The sequence below is a fragment of the Castor canadensis genome, chromosome 15 (genome assembly GCF_047511655.1).
Source record: "Castor canadensis chromosome 15, mCasCan1.hap1v2, whole genome shotgun sequence".
In the NCBI taxonomy this organism is placed as follows: Eukaryota; Metazoa; Chordata; class Mammalia; order Rodentia; family Castoridae; genus Castor; species Castor canadensis.
The window spans coordinates 99,424,897-99,443,716 of record NC_133400.1 but is presented as its reverse complement, the minus strand read 5'-3'; the positions used below and the strand labels follow the sequence as shown (position 1 = coordinate 99,443,716).

General features: G+C 47.9%; 1 protein-coding gene across 2 annotated transcripts in view; it reads left to right on the top strand.

The window, feature by feature from the left end:
• Slc35f3 (solute carrier family 35 member F3) overlaps positions 1-18,820 on the top strand; it is a 273,940-nt gene that overhangs the window by 247,437 nt on the left and 7,683 nt on the right. For both annotated transcript variants that reach the window (XM_074056852.1, XM_020153764.2), the window contains 2 exons: positions 12,028-12,247; positions 18,287-18,412. In XM_074056852.1, coding sequence (XP_073912953.1) covers positions 12,028-12,247; positions 18,287-18,412 — 346 coding nt within the window. The remainder of the gene's footprint in view (positions 1-12,027; positions 12,248-18,286; positions 18,413-18,820) is intronic.

The window sequence follows — 18,820 nt, the reverse complement described above, 5'->3', positions numbered from 1 at the left end:
TTTCTTCAGAAGTTTATAGTTTTTGGTAGAATTAGGAATGCAAAAGGGGAGATAACAACAAACACCATGGAAGTCCAGGAAATCATCAGAGACTACTTTGAGAACCTATATTCAAATAAATTTGAAAATCTTAAAGAAATGGACAGATTTCTAGATACATATGATCATCCAAAACTGAACCAAGAGAATACCTAAATAGATCTATAACACAAAATGAAATTGAAGCAGCAATCAAGAGTCTCCCCAAAAAGAAAAGTCCAGGACCTGATGGATTCTCTGCTGAATTCTATCAGACCTTTAAAGAAGAACTGATACCAACCCTCCTTAAACTGTTCCACGAAATAGAAAGGGAAGGAAAACTGCCAAACACATTTTATGAAGCCAGTATTACACTCATCCCAAAACCAGGCAAAGACACCTCCAAAAAGGAGAACTATAGGCCAATCTCCTTAATGAACATTGATGCAAAAATCCTCAACAAAATAATGGCAAACCGAATTCAACAACACATCAAAAAGATTATTCACCACGACCAAGTAGGCTTCATCCCAGGGATGCAGGGGTGGTTCAACATACGAAAATCAATAAACATAATAAACCACATTAACAGAAGCAAAGACAAAAACCACTTGATCATCTCAATAGATGCAGAAAAAGCCTTTGATAAGATCCAACACCATTTCATGATAAAAGCTCTAAGAAAACTAGGAATAGAAGGAAAGTTCCTCAACATTATAAAAGCTATATATGACAAACCTACAGCCAGCATTATACTTAACGGAGAAAAACTGAAACCATTCCCTCTAAAATCAGGAACCAGACAAGGATGCCCACTATCTCCACTCCTATTCAACATAGTACTGGAATTCCTAGCCAGAGCAATTAGGCAAGAAGAAGGAATAAAAGGAATACAAATAGGTAAAGAAACTGTCAAAATATCCCTATATGCAGACGACATGATCCTATACCTTAAAGACCCAAAAAACTCTACTCAGAAGCTTCTAGACACCATCAATAGCTACAGCAAGGTAGCAGGATATAAAATCAACATAGAAAAATCATTATCATTTCTATACACTAACAATGAACAAACTGAAAAAGAATGTATGAAAACAATTCCATTTACAATAGCCTCAAACAAAACCAAATACCTAGGTACAAATTGAAGTTTCAGTTAAACAAGATGAATAACAAACTCCTAGAGCCCTACTGCACTGCACGGGGCAGGTAACGATACCATATTATTACAGACTTAAAAGTTTAAGAAGACATATCTTATGTTAAGTGTCCTTAACAAAAAAAGAAGGGAGCAGGCAACTCTGGAGGGGATGAATCTGCTAAGAACTGACTGAGGCGTTGGCTCCCCGGGTGTATTTTCTCTTCAGACATCAGCTTGTGTAATTGCCTGTGTCCTGCCTGTCCTATGTCAGTCGTACCTCAATGCAGGGTTTTTGTTTTTTGCAGGACTGGGGCTTGAACTCAGGGCTCCATGCTTGCAAAGCAGGCACTCCACCACTTGAGCCACTCCTCTAGTCCATTTTACTCTGGTTATTTTGGGGATGGGGTCCTGTGAACTATTTGCCCAGGCTGACCTTGAACCAAGATCCTCCTGATGTCAGCCTCCCAAGTGGCTAGGATTACAGGCGTGAGCCACCAGTGCTGGCTTTTCTGTGTGTGTGTGTGTGTGTGTGTGTGTGTGTGTGTGTGTGTGTGTGGTCTATAGCACAGGATTTGAACTCAGGGCCTTGGTCTTTTTAAGCAAGGGCTCTACACTTGAGCCACACCTCAAGCCCAATACAGTGGTTTTTAAAATGCAAATACATAACCTCTCAGAGAGTGGTGATGCAGTGGGGGTGACAAGGCTGTGCTGATGGTGACAAGGCAGCTACCTTAATCTTATGAGGACATCTGGACAGAAACCAAAAGGGTGACAGAGAGAACCAGTGCACATCTTCTCCTGGATTTACGATCTTTATTCAGAATGAGATGGGAAGCCAATGGAAGTTTTGAGAAAAAGATTTACCTGGTGCGACATGTTTGAGAGAGGGAGACGGTGGCAGAAGCAAGGACAACAGAAATGTGTGTGTGCATTTGCTGGTGCTGGGATTGGAACTCAGGCCTCTGCCACTGGAGCCACACCTCCAGCCATTTTTGCTTTTGTTATTTTTTGAGTACGGTCTAGCATTTATGTCCACAATCCTCCATTTCTGCCTCCCACATAGCTTGATTGACAATGTGAGATACCACACCCAACTTTTATTGGTTGTGACAGGATCTCCCAAACTTTATGTCCAGGCTGGCCTCGAACTGTGATCCTCCCAATCTCTGCCTCCTGAGTAGCCAGGATTACAGGTGTGAACCAGTAAGCCTGTTTGAAAATAGCAATCTTGGTAAGAAATGATAGTGACTTAGACCAGGTGTGAACAAGTGCCTTAGGTGTGTTCTCTCTGTGTGTCTCTGGTCTCTGTCTCTCATTCTCTCTCTCTCTCTCTCTCTCTCTCTCTCTCTCTCTCTGGGGAGTGGGGGAGGGGAATGGAGAGAGAGAGAGAGAGAGAATCTCCCAAACCTAGGGATGTCTCAGAGCCCATCAGACTCGCCTGAGCCTTTTTCACAGATGGACTCCTGCACCCCATTGATTGCAGACCTGTGGGGGACAAAATGTCTGGAAGGGCCTGGGAGCCAAACTCTTGTCACTACTGAACTTGTCATCACCCACTCCGGCCACTGCAGAGCCTCCACAGAGCCCCTCAGTGACAGCTGCCTGAACAAAGGGGACAATGGTGTGACAGTAAATCAGACTAACCCACTCTGGGAACAACCAGAAAAGCTGGGGGGAAACGCTCTCTCTTAGAGTTACTTGAGGGCACCAGAGGCAATGAGTGCAGCCAGGACTCGTCACCAGGACCCCAGAGGAGACCAGAGAGAGGGCAGCGCTCAAGGACCTGACGTTTGCCGCCACTTTTTCCTCTTACAGAACTTTCCTGTCCACAGAGGGCACCATGTGAGCCACACCGGAACCGCTCGTGACACTCAGGACACGAGCCGATTCCCAAGACAAGGCAGGAGTTCAAGGCTACCGGCATAGCCAGGGTCAAGATGGTTCAAGATCCCGGAGGAGAAGAGCAGAGTGAACGAAGGCCCAGGTGCACTTCTCCCGCAGGTGATGGCTGACGCCTAAGCCAGACACAGGCCAAGCAGGGACGGCGTCCCCGCCACAAAAGGACGTTAATAGTCTCCTGTCCTGGGAGGACACTGGAGTCCAGACCCGCCCAGCAGGACAGGCCCTGGTAAGCGTCCAGTGCTTTCAAGTAAGAATCAGGCAGGAAGACAGGACAGACTAACATCAGCTAGCCAAGGTGACCTTCATGCCAAAATAATAATACATAAATGAATCTGCACTAGAAGAAGACAGCTCACGTGACCGTGAGCACTACAGTTTTTCATGCTTAGTCTTCCGTCAGTTAAAGAAAATAACAAACTTGCCAGGGAACAGGATCAGATGACCAAAAACCAACAAGATAAAATAGGAGTTAGAAATGTGTCCAGAGAACCAGGCATGGTACTTCACCCTGTCTCAACTGCAAGAAAACACAGATCAGGAGAATCCCAGTCTGAGGCCAGCCTGGCAAAAAGTTAACGAGACCCCATCTAAAATTAAGCTGGGAGTGATGACTCACACCCGCCATCCCAGCTGTGCAGGAGGCATTGGTAGGAGGAGCGCGGCCCAAGGCCAGTTCAGGCAAAAGGTGCAAGACCCTACCTGGAAATCTTAAATTCCTAAAGCAACAAGGATGGAGGTGGGGCTCAGTGGTAGAGCATTTGCTTAGCAAGCAAGGGAAAGAAAGAGGGGGAAGGGAGGGAGGGAGGGAGAAAGAAGGAAGGAAGGAGGGAGGGAAAGAAGAAAGGAGGGAAGGAAGGAAGGAGGGAAGGAAGGAAGGAAGGAAGGAAGGAGGGAGGGAAAGAAGAAAGGAGGGAAGGAAGGAAGGAGGGAAGGAAGGAAGGAGGGAGGGAGGGAGGAAGGAAGGAAGGAAAGAAGGAAGGAAATCCAGAAATGTCATATATTTTGGTTTTATTACATAGCAACTATAAATAACTGTGGTTAAAATGTTCAGGAGAACAAATGGCAATAATATTTCAGCAGAGAACTGAGATCTTTGAAAAATAATCAAGAGACACCCTAGAAATGAACACTATAACAGAAATTTAGACTTTGTACAGTGGGCTTAATAGCAGATTAGCAGCAACAAAAGAGAGGTCTATAAACTGAAAAATGGGTGTTAGCAAATATCCAGATTGAAGAACAGATAGAAAAAAAGATGAAAAAAATTTAAACACATAAGACACATATGGAGCACGGTGAAAGGTTTGGGTCTCTGTAAAACTGGAGTCCCGGGAATAGAGAGGAGACAGAATTTTTCCAAAGCTATGAAAGGTGCACCGGGGTTTGAACTCAGTGCCTCATGCTTGCTAGGCAGACGCTCTACCACTTGAGCCACTCTGCCAGCCCCTCAGGAGGGTTTCTAAGCCCCATGTTCTTAGGGCCCATCACAACAAATCTACTGAAACAGAGAAGATGCAAAATGTTTAAAGAGAGAAAAAAGAAGAAGAAGCCAAATAAAAGAGGTGTGTAGTCATCCAAAGAGCAAAAATAAGAATTTTTCAACTGACTTTTCAACAGAAAAACTGGAAGCCAGAAGAAAATGGCGGTCCCTTCAAGAGGCAGAGAGAATATGTCAACCTGGACATCCAAGCCCAGTGAAAATGCCCTTTAAGAAGAGAGGAGAAAGTCAAGATGTTTTCGTGAAGGCAGACCCGCACCAGAAGAAACACTTCACTCTTCTGGCAGACGGAATGGTCTCAGAAAGAAGACCGACAGTTCAGGAAGGAGTGAAGAGCTCTAAAAAGAGTAAATTGTGAGGTGGGCGCCGTGGCTCACGCCTGTCATTCCTGCTACTGAGATGGGAGGATCAATGTTCGTAACCAGCCCGGGCAAATAGTTTGCAAGACCTGATTTCCACGATAACCAGAGCAAAATGGACTGGAGGCGTGGCTCAGGTGGTAGAGCACCTGCTTTGCAGGTGCAAAGCCTTGAGTTCAAGCCCCACTCCCACCAAAATGGACCAAAGATCTGAACATAAGAGCTATTCCTGATACTGTATTTAGCAATGACTTCTCAGATATTACCCCCAAAAGCACAAGCAAAAAAAGTAAAACTAGACAAATTAGATTACATCAAAATTTAAACCTTTGTTCATTAAAGGACAAAACCATAAAGAAAGGCAACCTATTAATAGAAAGTATTTTCAAGTCATATACCTGAGAAGGGGTTAATATGCAGAATACATAAACTCCTACAACTGAGCGACATCAACAAAAGCAATTTAAGAGTGGGCAAAGGAGCTGGACATGGTGGCTCATGACTGTAGTCTCAGCGCTCAGGAGGCCGAGACAGGCAAATCATGACCCTGAGGTCAGCTTGGGCTACACAGCAAGTCTGTCCTCCTAAAACAAGGGCTGGGGATGCAACTCTGAGGCAGAGCTCAAGCCTGGCATGTACAAGGCCCTAAATTCCATCCCAAGCTCAAAAAAAAAAAATGGGTGAAGGGCTTGAATAGGTATTTCTCCAAGGACGATATGTAAATGACTACAAACTCCGTGAAAGATGCCAAAGGTCACTAATGATTAGGGAGAGCCAACTCAAACCCGTAACGATAGCTTCAATCAAATTTAGAAAGCAAGGATGTGGAAAGATCGGAGCCATGCACATCATAGGGAGGGTGTAAAATGGCCCAGCTGCTGTGGAAAGAGTGTGGCAGGTTTACTGCATGATTCAGCAGCTCTACTTTGGGATGTACATATAAAAATTGAGGACTGGTTCTCAAAGAGCTATTCCTCACAGCATTATTCACGGTAGTCAAAGTGGAATCAACCTAGGGTCAGTCAGTGGATGAATAAATAAACAAAATGTGGTTTATCCATACAGCAGAATAGTATTCGGCCTTAAAAAGGAAGGGAATCTGACACAGGCTCCAAAGTGGCTGAACTTTGAAGTAAGCAAGTCACAAGAAGACAAATGCTGTAAAATTCCATTTATATGAGACACCTAGAGTAGTCAAATTCATAGAGGCGAAATACAGGATGGCGGGTTTGTAGTCTGGGGGGAGGGGAGGTGTTGTTTAACTGGTATAGACTTTCAATTTTGCAAGATTGGTTTCCAACAACACAGATGTTACATGCTTAAGACAGTAAATTTTTGTTAGACATATTTTGCCACAATTACAATTTTTAAAGAATTTTTTAAGAAGGAGAGAGAGAGAAATAAACCTTTGGCTAGACACTCAGCTAAGCATAAGAATGGTGTGAAAAAGGCTTTAAATACCGCACTGTTATATTTGAATGCAAATTTGCAATAACAAAATTAAGTATAATTTATGCTTCACTTATGCATAAAACATCAAATCCTGTGACTCTTCCAGATCTTAGGTTAAACAAGGATCACAATATCAGTTCCAGGAGGCCAAGACCTAGGACGGCCGGGCCGGTGACAGTATTCACCCTAGTGGGTGAAAGAAACACTGCGGGGAAAGCAGTGAGGATTTGTGAATGTCGAGTGATGGGATGGTGTCTCCAGTGAGGGGCTGTGATATTGTGGAAAATCCTCCGTTTATTCTGAAATAATTTAATCCGTCTGAGTGACATCCATCATCCTCATCTGGAAATGCAGACTGCCCGAGACTCCGGTGGCAGTGTGGTGGCCGTGAGGAGGGACATTTGAGAGAAGACCTCTCAGGCCTTGGTGAGGAATTAGATGTGAAGAAGGAGAAGGAGTTCAGAGTGACTCCCAGGCACCCAGTCTGGGTAGGAGCACGAGTGGAGCGAGGTACCGTGTGTGGGGTGAGGACTGAGGTGTGGGGTTCATTTGGGAAGGACAGATTTGAGGTGTCCTGGAATGCCCAAGACAAAGGTGGCATCAGACTGACTAAAGAACAAGCAGCTGGGCTTTGACACCATGGCTTGGGTGAAATTGCTCCATGACTTCATCAGGTAGAGAGAGGAGCTAGAGAGAACCTGGAAAACGCTGGGGAGGACTTGTGGAGAAAGTCTGGGAGGCACAGGAGGTGGGAGGACCCACAGGGGAGCGTGCCAGGTTGGAGCCACGAGGGCATTCCAGGGAGGGACAGTCCACGGTGTCTGAGGTTTGCCCCAAAATGTACCTTTGGGAATTAGCCATTGGCATGGGGGTCTGAACGACCCCTCGTTTCTCCTGCCAACGATGCTATTTACCTGTTCACCTGGAGTTCTGTTTAATGATTGCTGTTTTTCTAACTATTTCAATGTCTCAAAAACCTACCAATGTTTTCCCTGTTCTTGCTCGGTTAACAGGACTTCCTAGAGAGGCCCTCCCATAGCCTGTCACAGTCCCTAGTTGGCCACAGAACATCCTGCCAGAGATTCTTCCTCTTTTCCACCCACTGCTACCATACTGCTGATTCCTTGATTGGCACTTTTTTCTTTTTTGCAGTACTGGAGTTTTGAACTCAGGGCCTCACACTTGCTAAGCAAGCGCTTTACCACTTGAACCACTCCGCCAACCTTTTTTTGTGATGGGATTTTCAAGACAGGGTGTTGAAAACTATTTTCCCAGGGCTGCCTTCCAACTGAGATCCTCCTGATCTCTACCTCTTGAGTTGCTAGGATTACAGGCGTGAGCCACCAGCATCTGGTGTTTGGTACCTTCTGTTGGTGCCATGTGTCCTCCAGTGGCTGGAGAGGACATCTTGTCCAGCACTGCACCTTGAAAATATCCTTATTCTACTTTAAAGTGGGATTGATGGTTGACTGGCTATAGAACTCTGGCTGGAAATTTTTTTCCCAAAGTGCAAAGGCATTGGGCTATGGTTATGTGGCCTCCATCATTGTTGTTGAGATGTTTGGTCCCAGTATTACTTTCTGTCCCTTCACCTGTCTCTATCTCTGTCTGTGTGTCGGTCTCTGTGTGTCTGTCTGTTGGTCTGTCTGCCTCTATGTATCTTCTTTTTTTTGTGGTACTTAGGGATTGAACTCAGGGCCCATGCTTGCTAGGCAGATGCTCTACCACTGGAGCCACTCTGCCAGCCCTTTCTGTGTTCCTTGTTTTTTGAGATAGAGTCTCACTTTATGCCCAGATCAGCCTGGAGCTACGATTGTCATATTTATGCTTCCCAGGGTAGCTGGAATTACAGACATGTGTTACTATGCTTGGTGGCTTCTTTTAGTTCAATATTGAAATTTCTAGTTTGAACTTCTAATTTGCTCTCTCTCTCTCTTTCTGTCTCTCGCTCTCATATTTTATGGAGGATTATTTATATTCAAGTCTTCTATTAATTTTTTGAATTTGTTTATACTATATTTAAATTTCCAAGATAATACTCTTCTTACAGCCATTTAACTCATAGACAGTTTCTTCTCTTCTCTCTCCCTCCATCTGTATAAATCCTGTCTATCCTTCAAAGCTCAATTCACAATCTCTGTCTTTCAATGAGACCTGATCCAATCAACCTAGCACTACATTGGGCAGTAATTCCCTGGTACTATTATCTTCTGCACCACTAATGGGCTGTTATATTTAGGCTGGCCTTGCTTCCTACCACGGGATCAGTCGTAGCTTTCTGGTTGTCCACAACCCTCTCAAGATCAAAAACTGCTCTTGGAAATTAAATATAAGATAACCATATGAGTCTAAATTTAAATTTTTAATAGAAGATTTTGAATGTAAATTCAAGATAATCTCCACAAAATGAGACTGAGAGAGAGGGAAATGTAAAAGGAAAGAGCAGATAAAATGACAAGATCAAGCAGGCCTGAGGGGCCTGTCTGTAATGCCGGCACTTGGGAGGCTGAAGTAGGAGCATCCCTTCAAGTCCAAGGCCAGTCTGGGTTACAGAGCGAGAGCCTGTCTTCAAAAATAACTAGATCAAACCAGGAAGTCCAATATCAAACCACAAGAACCCCCAGAAAGAGAAAACAAGGAAAAAGTAGGAAAAAATCACAAAAAAAAAATTGAGAAAGTTTCTTAATTAAAAAAAAGAAAGCTTACTTAGTTTAAGAAGCTTGCCTTGTCCTTATCAGTGCCAGTGCTCTGTCTAGAGTTGAAAACATAACAAGTACTAAACGAGTCCTTCTGATTTGAATTAAATTAAAAACTATCCTGAGGCCACTGTAATTGGTGGGTGGTCTCGGGAAACCCAGGTCCAGAAGACCTCAGACCCTTCACATCCCCAGCAAAGAGCTGGATGGAGACACATTGCACAGGAGTAGCAGTCTTACTGTGAGGGAGAGAGAGAAAGAGAGAGAGCAAGAAAAGCAAGAAAGTTCACTGCTCAAGGAAAGACCATGTGAGCTCTGCAAGAGACGCTTAAGAAAAGCACCTAGAGCTTAAGAGTGCAGGTGCCTTGGTTTGGGTGGGAATTTAGACACTGTAGGGCAGGTGGGGGTGCTGGGTGGTTTTTAGGAGTGGCCTTTGCTGAGTGATAGCACATGTGAATCCCACGAGCTGTAATCAGTGGCCCCCGTGCACATGTCCCAGTATGGGTCAAGACAAAAAATGCTATTTCAGAAGGGATTTGGGGTGCAGTTCTGGATGAAGCTAGATTACCTGTTCCCCGTGAGACCATTTGCAAGGTGGCCACCTATTCCCCTGACCTGGTTTGAGTATTCTCCCTAAACTTCCAGGAGTCACAGTGGGGATTCTTTAAAGAGCAGCAGGAACAAAAGTGTTTGCTAAATAGCAGGAGTGCAGAACTCAGATTTCTATTGTCTGTCCTATCTTTTACATTTCTTTATATAACTTAATAGCAATATTTCAGCACTTGTTTTTATTTAGTCTTCTTTGAAGCTCTCAATGTAGATTTCATAGGGGAAAAAAACTTTATTTTCCCACTCATATTTTATTGGTTTATGGGTTTGTTTGGTTTTTTTTGCATTGCTGGGGTTTGAACCCTAGGCCTCTCACAGGGTAGGCAGGCGGTTTGCCCCCTTCCTGTGTATTTGAGACAGGGTCTCACCATTACCTTTGCCTGGGCTGACCTCAAACTTGTGATCCTCCTGCCTCTGCCTCCCAAGTAGCTGGAATTACAGACATGTACCACCATACCTGGTGATTTATGAAATATTTAAATTATGCAACTGAAATACCCAGAAACAACCAGCACAGACAGGATTGTAAACAAGTGTAAGTCTTGGTGCCCTGTGACTCAGTTGGTAGGATCTAAAAGCCTTAGGTGTGCTAAGAGAGTAAGGTCAGACTCAGACCTTTCACCGGGCACGGGCATTGTGAGAGGAAGGAACGAAGGCATTTCACTCCTCGGTTCCATGGAAGTCCATCCAGAGCAAATCTACTGCACTCTAGTCTTTGTATACCAAGAAGAGGACATGGCAGAGGCAGACCTGTGCTCAGGACCTCTCTTGGGCCGTGTTGCCCTCTAGGTCATACATGGGTCATCCATCTTGTGCTCATTCTTTGGTCCTAAAGCAGCACAAGACTGGCTGGCCCAGCAGGGTGCCAGTCCGTTTGGTCTCGTTAGGGGATTGAGAAAAATCCCATTCTAAACGCAGCTGAGATGCTGGATGAACCTTTCACAGCAAACAGAAACATCCGCCTATCCGCTACAGGAGGGCTGCGTCTACATCCAGACGAAAAGGAAGCCATTCAGGTGAATGGGCTCAATGACAACCTAGTGGCCTGAGCGGTTTCCCTGGGCTGCTTGCTTTGAGAAGCAGCCCAGGACTGAGTACAGTGTGGGTGGCAGGTGTGCCATGTTCCACAAACGGTAAGTGCGTTTCTCTCTTCTGTCTTCCCGATGCTCTCCCTGCTCTAATGCCTTTTCTGCTTCTGTGGACATCCCATGGTTGAATAATAAAAAGTACAGATCACGTTTTAGATTAATGAGAACAAATGATAGAGTTAAAATTTAAATCTCACCAAATCCCTTTGACCTGTTTTAATCTTCACTTTTTATGCTGGATTTTAACGTGAAGTGTTCCTCACCAGACTGTTCTACCGATGCCTCTCGGTTCGCTCTCACGGTGGTTTGGTTAGGCCTAGGTCTGTTTCTAAGCTGCTAACGGGCTGACTCCCTTCCTCTCTGGCTGCCTTCGCTCACTGTGGCCGAGCTGCACCATATCTCTCAGCATGGACAAGGACCCCTCTGGGGCTACTGCCTGCTCAGTCGTCCACATCCTCACCTGGCTTGTCAGGCCTCACCAGAGCAGTGACCTTCACTCTGCTAAGCAGGTGCTGTCCTTAGACCAGGCCCCTCCACAGGCTTTGCCATGTGTGACCCCTGTGATCTCCTTCTGGCTTCTTCTGCAAGGTGGGGGGAGACTGGCTTCTCTTTCCTTAAACTCTTTTTAAACACCAGCGACCCTTCCCCGGAGAATCTGAATAGCTTGGAAACTTTCTTCCACAGGTTTTTCCTCTTATGTTTCTGATCTCCTGGTTCTATCTGCCCCTCCTGGGCTGGGTGAGTGCTCAGAGATGTGGAGATGGGGAACTTCCACATGGTGGAACAGCTCTCTAAAGGTGACCTCCCAGAGAAAATGCCAGTAGTTAACACTATTTTTATCACAGCCAAAATGTATTCAGTGTGCCCAAGAAGTGCCTAACCACAAAGACAACTCCAATTGGGAGCAAATTGTTTTAAATATCCATCCTTCTCCACCCTGCCTCCCAACAGAAAGGTCTATGACTTCCTTTTCTTCTCGGTGAATGACAGAATCCCTTAGTCAGTCACCGCAGAATTGGGCTTTCAGGTCAGAAAATCCTGATATACCTTCCATGTAACACCACTGGCTCTAAAGTTAACACAGACAGAAGGACAGTGTATGGCATCAGTTCAGTTCAATTGGACCAAGCGGTCCAGGAGGTTTTGTATTAAGTGTCCACTGGGAAGGACAGGTAAGACGCCCTGCCCTTTCCCTATATTTTCTTTTAAAAAATTAAACCACTGCCCAAGACAGTAATACACTGCCTCTCTCTCCTTGTTCCAGGGAATGCTGTCGATTTTTTGGAGATGATGGCTTGACTTTGAAGGTGTTTTTTACCAAGGCAGCCCCTTTCGGTGTTCTTTGGACACTCACAAACTACCTGTACTTACACGCAATAAAGAAAATAAACACTACGGATGTCTCCGTGTTGTTCTGCTGCAACAAAGCGTTTGTGTTCTTGCTCTCATGGATCGTTCTCAGGGACAGGTTCATGGGAGTGAGGGTAAGTTCCTTATTATCTGTCTTCCTCCCTCACTCGCTCATGGCCACCAAACCTGCCACTGGCTTGCTTAGCTCCCTGTGCTGGACGTGCGTGTCAGCTGCTAACCGCGGTCCTGACTTGCAGCAGGAAAGGAGCCTGCAGAGGGCTCATTCTTGGCTTGCCTCGTAAACCTTCTTGCTTGCAAACCATACTTGACAAGTGTTCATTAAAGCACCTTTCATTTCAAGCATTTCAACAAGCATTCCCTAAAGTGTGTGCCAGGCGGGGACCCAGCCAGGGAGTGACATGGGCCCCACTCCTGCCTGCTCACCCCTTTCCATGGTGGCTTTCCATGTGTCACTGTGCCCTGCAGCCTGGAACTTTCTGCCGATACTGCCGCTCGCTGGTTAGGACAGAGACCCTAAGGATCGTTGGGTGTCTGCTTGTGTGCTTGTGGATCGTGGTGCTTTGCCTGGACCGTGTGCCCCAGCCTGAGTGAGCCAGACACACTTGTGCTGAGTCTGATCTGTGTCGATAGAGCCCCTCCCTTCTTGCCACAGAAGGGCAAGAGGAATGACATCCGTTGTGCTGCTCCGTTTGCAAGAGAGACTTAGTGATATTCCACGCTAGTCAGACTTCACGACGGTTGTATGAAGCATGATAACACCAGGTGACATATGCAGAGACGTCCTGGATAGAAAGCGCAGGTGGTGTTTACTAGAACAGAATCCTAGTGGCTTCTGCCTAGCTCCCTCTGGTGACCAGGAGCTGCTACTGTCCATCGTCCCCTTGCCACAAACCAGTTCAGAAAGTGCGTTGACCACAGCACTGGGGCTTTTGTGGTGACAGCCCATGGCTTTCTCTCTCCTGCCTGGGTGCTAGAAGCCCAGCAATGAGCACCCCATTAAAGCCAGCCCTGCTGGCAGCCAGTGGGGGGAGGAGGGGCTGGGAAGCCAAGTCCAGGCCCTCATTTCTGTCCTTGCCTCATTGTCCTGGGAGCCCACCTAAGAGTGGGTTCACACCCACCTCGTTACTCAGACAGCAGTGGGGACATGAGGCAACTGCTGGCTCGTATTTTTAGCTTGCAGCAGGGGGAGAATTTGTTTTGAGGCATAGTGTTAATTTTGGAATAAACACTCACTCCCTGGGCTGCCACCCAGAAAAGCCTTCAGCGGGGACCGCAGCCACTCACCCGGGCTCGCCTGAGGCGAGGGCAAAGGCTCAGAAGTCCCAGAGCTTCTGCCACCCATTGGGCCCTTCCTGACACTATTTCCGTGCAAAACCCCTGCAAATTCATGGCCTTTGGGGCATGATTCTCTCAAGCAAGTTCCAAATGAGACCTTGTTACGGGAGAGAGCTTCAAGGTTAATTGTGCATCTAGCAGAGGAAAACAGAATGGATTTGAGGTTAAGAGAAGGAGGTGTGGAAAACCTCGAGGCTCTCCCAGACTCAGCCATCCTTTCAGATCTTCTCATGGTTTCAAGCAGGCGCCACGACACTGTCTGCCCACGTGGCTGCTTGACCTATATGGTCTCTGCTGACCCCTGCACCCTGCAGTTTTGTGCTGATGCCCTTTGGCACTAGGCTGACACTAAGTGAAGGTCCGTGTCATGGGTGATGGGATGCAGTCATGGTCTCCTGTTGGGAGCACATGGTCGGCCATCTATCACCCTCCTGCTGCAGACTACGGGGAATTTCCCGCCTTTCCTCTTCCAGAGCCCAGAGAGTGGGCAACCGCTGTGACACTGAATGTTTCCAGTGGAGGTTTAGGTCCAAGGCAATACCTAACTGTACAAGGTTCTCAGCCTGCATGCAGACTTGTGTTCATAGCTCTGGGAATTTCTAAAAACTGAAGGCATTGATATGGTTTCCACCTGCGGGGGTGGGGGGCTGAGCATAAAGCCTGGGAGTCAGCTGTGCAGGTGAGGGGTGGGGGGTGAATTGCACAGGAGACTCATGATTTGAGGAGGACAGCAACTTAGATGACCAGCCTCAGCTGTTGGAGAGCACAGGCAGGTCAAAGTCAGGTGTTCAGATCCAACCTTACGGTGCTGGGGAGGTCCCAGCCACTCACAGCACAGAAGGGTTAGAGGCTGCTGAGGCATCTGTACGAATGACCTGAGCTGGCCTTGGCTCTCCGTTTACCTGTGCCTTTTCTGTGCCCAGGGCCAGAGGTTCTTAAGCAGTGGCCGTTGTGCTGAGGCTACAGTCAAGTGGGGAGACTGAGTCTTAGCTCTGCTCTTGAATAGGAGACTGAGCCTTTGTTTACCTGGTCTTTAGAGCGGGCAGTCATGAGCACTGACAGAAATATAAGCTGATGCGTGTCGGGCTCATGGAGCTCAGCAGATGTTGACTTTTCTCAGTGTGTTCCTTCGCAATTAGGGGAGGTGGATAGACCAGTGCGATTCTTTTGACAGTGTCAGAGGCTGGCGAACACTTAGGGAGGCAGTTTTGTGTGTCAAAGACAGGCAGAGCTCGGGGGCACAGAGCCCCCCCCCCCCAGCTATGATCTGACTCCCTGCGACACCCTAGCCTTGGTCAGAAGGCAGTGGGGGATGGGAGCCTCCATTGTTCGGAGCCCTTGGTGAGCTCACATCACATCGTGGTGAGGCTTTCAAGCCATGAGGGACCGGGATGGAGCAAGAAGGCAGCCGAGAGTTTTCCACATGGGCCTGGAGCCCCAGAAGTGTATCTTGAAGATCAGGGACTTTTAGCAAGCTCAGTTCCCCTCTCAACCAGATTTCAGCTGTTGTTTTCAAGAATCAAACTGTGCTCCATGTTTCCATGGGGACCAAAACCTGGACAGCGCCTGATTGCCTCTCCTTTCTGCAAGGTGGGGAGGCAACCTGAGTCCAGCATGGGGGGAGATCAGGACATGGGGTAGAGAGCAGGGGTGGACCAGGACGTCCCTCACTTCCCCCCGATGCTAACACTCCTTCTGTGGGTAGAGAATGGTGCACGAGGAGCCAGGAGGGCAGCACTGGGGAAGAGAACTTAAAAATCACTCTGTTCTTCCCTTCTTGCAAACTGCTCCAAACAGAAAAATTAAACAATCTGCTGCGAACAGGTTCGGTGGCAGAGAAATGCAGCCTGCCACTTTTTTTAGCAAGACTGGGGAGCGAAGGGTGGGGACAGCCCTGATCTGAATGGTGAGTAGACTGTATGCCCACCTCCTGTGTCCTCCTGAAGGCTCAGGGGCTCTCACCTCCCCTCTCCGCCCAGCCTAGAGTAAGCAGCAGTCTGCTAGCATTGAGATGCTGGGGCGCAGATCCCAGCTCCCAGCTGACAGGCCTCACAGCCACCACGGTGAGACACCTTGAAGAGAGTCGGTGGCAGCATCCAGCGTGTGTCTCTTTCCTGTCTCCAGTTCATGGCCCCCTAGAGGAAGAGGTGGCAGCTCTCACTGCTCTTGTCTCAGGGCCTCTGTTAGGCATCAGCCCGTGTCTTGGTATAGTTCAGTAGAGGACAGGAAGGTGTGAGCCCAGAAGGTCGTGGGCAAAGCGGGAAGTGCCTTGTCCTCACTTCACGCAGACTCAGCACCTCCTGGGAACACAGAGTGGAGAAGTCGTGTGCAGTGTGTGAAATCACAGGATGAACTTGACCAGTCTTCCAGAGTTTGTGGTGGTTGGGAAGTAGGGGAATATTTGCACATGAGAACCAAGAGACTTAGACCTGTTAGGGTGCAAGTGTAAAACTGGCACGTCCTTCCTCGCAGAGCTGGAGTCTTCTGACTGGAGGAAGAACTTAGGCTCTGAGCCTTTGCTCAGAGTGAGGCAGGCACTGCCAGCACACCTTGCATCTCAGCAGGGCTGCTGTCCACACACCCTGTGGCTTGTGCTGGGAACCCCAGGAGGTCACTGTCCCTGATGCTGCCTGTCCAAGCCCTGTGGCTTCTTGGGCTGGGTGGTCACATCCTCTCCCTTTGGACCCCTTCAGCTCCTCCCACGCTCTTCTGACCCAGCGGAGCTCCTGGGTGCTCATTACTTAGTCAACAGCTAAGACAGAGGCAGAGGTTGAAATGTGCCCTGCAAGTCTTTGGGAAAAGATAACCCATTCTCCTTCGTCTTCTCAGACTTTAGCTTGAGTTTGGGAAGGTCAAGGACATTTGGAGTTGCCACAAATGATTTGAAATTTGGCTCTTTCCCGACCCCATCCCTTCTTTCTTTTCCGAGTTCTTCCTCACCAGGTCTCTAACACCTGTTTCAAGCAGCATCTTTGCACACATGCTATGGGGCAGAAGTCATCCGTTTCCCTCCTGTGTTTTCGCCTGCCACTGCCTTGTTCTTCTGGGGAGGAGTCAGTCACTGTCTTGCTATCCCTCCTTCTTTCTGGGTTGAAGAACTGCACCCTGTTCATGTAGCATTTGAATATTTGCCATGCAGGGCAAAGTAGGCTAAGCACAAGTGAACTACTAAGCTGGCAGGCAGATGAGAGCTGGCTTGTCTGGTGCATGAGTCAGCTGCTCTCCAGGGCCCCTGTTTCATGGGCAAATGTAGCAATATGGGAATATTGCACCAAGTGTGCAGAAGAAGTGTGTGACTCAGGTACACCGTGTGAGAGTCAGCCATGTTACCTTTCACTAACCTAAAGACTGAACAGGCAAACTGCAGGGAAGCCTCAATTCAATTTCCAGAGCACGGCTGCCAACAGCCTCCTCTGTGAGCCAGACATTCCCGTTTGCACTGATTACAAGCTCTGCAGCCAGTCACACCTGAAGTCTGTGTCCTTCCCTTCCAGATGCATCTGTGTGACTTTGGGCAAATTACTTAATCTCTGTGAGCCTACCTTGCCATGCCTATAAAATGACATGAATGGCAATGTCCTACTTGGAGGATAAAATGAGGAAATATATAGAAAACCCTTCTCTGAGGACCACCCAGGAAATCTTAGCTATGTGATGATTTAGACAGCTGTCAATTTCGAATGATCCGTCACAGGGATGAGTCTCTTGGTGAACTCTGGCTGAAACTTGACGGCACACAGTTGTTCCACTGAGGCTGACAGCATGCACACCCCGCACCTGACATTGTGCAGTTCTGTGGCTGCCTCAGGTTGGTCTTTCCGCTTGCCCTGCATGCTGAGCTCTTATTCTTGGAAATGCTGTCCCAGTGTGTCTCAATCCAGGAAGCCTCTGTCTAGCCAGGAGAGAAGTCCTGGAAGGGAGAGGAGGACAGACAGCCACTAAGGAAAGGAGGCTTCACCTCCAGGTCAGGATGCTGTTTGTAGCCCTGCCTGGCTTCTGCTGGCATGTGAAATGGGGACATGATCTGCTATCACCACTGTGTGCCCCCTGTTGAGATAAGAAAGCATAAAAGCAGCCAGGCGCAGTGGTTCATGCCTGGTAATTCCAGCTACTTGGGAGGCAGAGATTTGGAGGATCTCAGTTCAAGGCCAGCCCAGAAAAAAGTTAGTGAGACCCTATCTCAATCAATAAACTGACATGGTGGTGCATGCCTGTCATCCCAGCTACTTAGGAGACATAAATAGGAGATCTCCATCCTCTGCTGGCCTTGGCAAAAAAAGCACAAGATCCTATCTGAAGAATAACCTAGAAGTAGAAAAGGCTGGGGTGTGGCTCAGGTGGTAGAGAGCTTGCCTAGCAAGTGTGAGGCCTTGAGTTCAAACCCCACAACTGCAGAAAAAAAAAAAGGAAGAAGAAAAGAAAACATAAAAGCAAGGTCACATGAGATACTTTCGGAAGGCTGAGGGAAAACTAGGGTAGTTCCCAGGGCCAGCCATGAGCCTGTCCCCCGAGTCTGGTCGTGAACCAGTAACCTGTGGCTGAATGATCACAAACTTCTGAGACTCACAGTGACCAGCCCAACCTATGGCCTGAGGCTAAGCCAAGCTGCCCCCGCCTCCCGTTCCTCAGTCATGCCAAGCTTGGCTCCGTGCAGCCACAGGAACCATGCAGCCACCTCTGCCTGTGCCCCCAGGAGGCCTGGGAGACACCACTTCCCACACCCAGTGGAACCCCACCAACGTCCTCCCTCACCTGGCCACCTGGCCCCTCCAAGTTCCTCCTGCTGCCTGACACCGTTCCTTCCCTCCCCCATGCAGATCGTGGCTGCCATCCTTGCCATTGCTGGCATCGTGATGATGACCTATGCCGATGGCTTCCACAGCCACTCGGTCATCGGCATAGCCCTGGTGGTGGGCTCCGCGTCCATGTCCGCCCTCTACAAGGTATGTGCATGTATATGGAGAGCGGGTTTTCTGAGCTGGCCCCATCACTCAGCAGGAGCAGCAGGTCCCTGGAGCTGGCCCTTCACTTCAGGCAGCTCCACATGGCCCCTGTGCTTTGAGAAGAGCAGGTGTGTTCAGTTCACACCCGGCAGGTGGACAGCACCAAGGGCAGGGCCCAGGAGAGCAGCTGCCCTTGGCTTTGGCCAAGGGACCTTTCCATCAGCGCTCAGCCCTGTGTCTGTAGCATTTGAGATCAGTGTTTGGTGGGCGCTAGAGAAGGATGGAGCCCATGGTTTGTGAAGATAAGTTCCCACCTTATCTACACAAGGAGTGAAGACTCGGATAACTAGCTTGGCTTTGTCTTGTAAATCTTTGACCACACAGTTTTTGTGGCCACCAGCTAGTGAT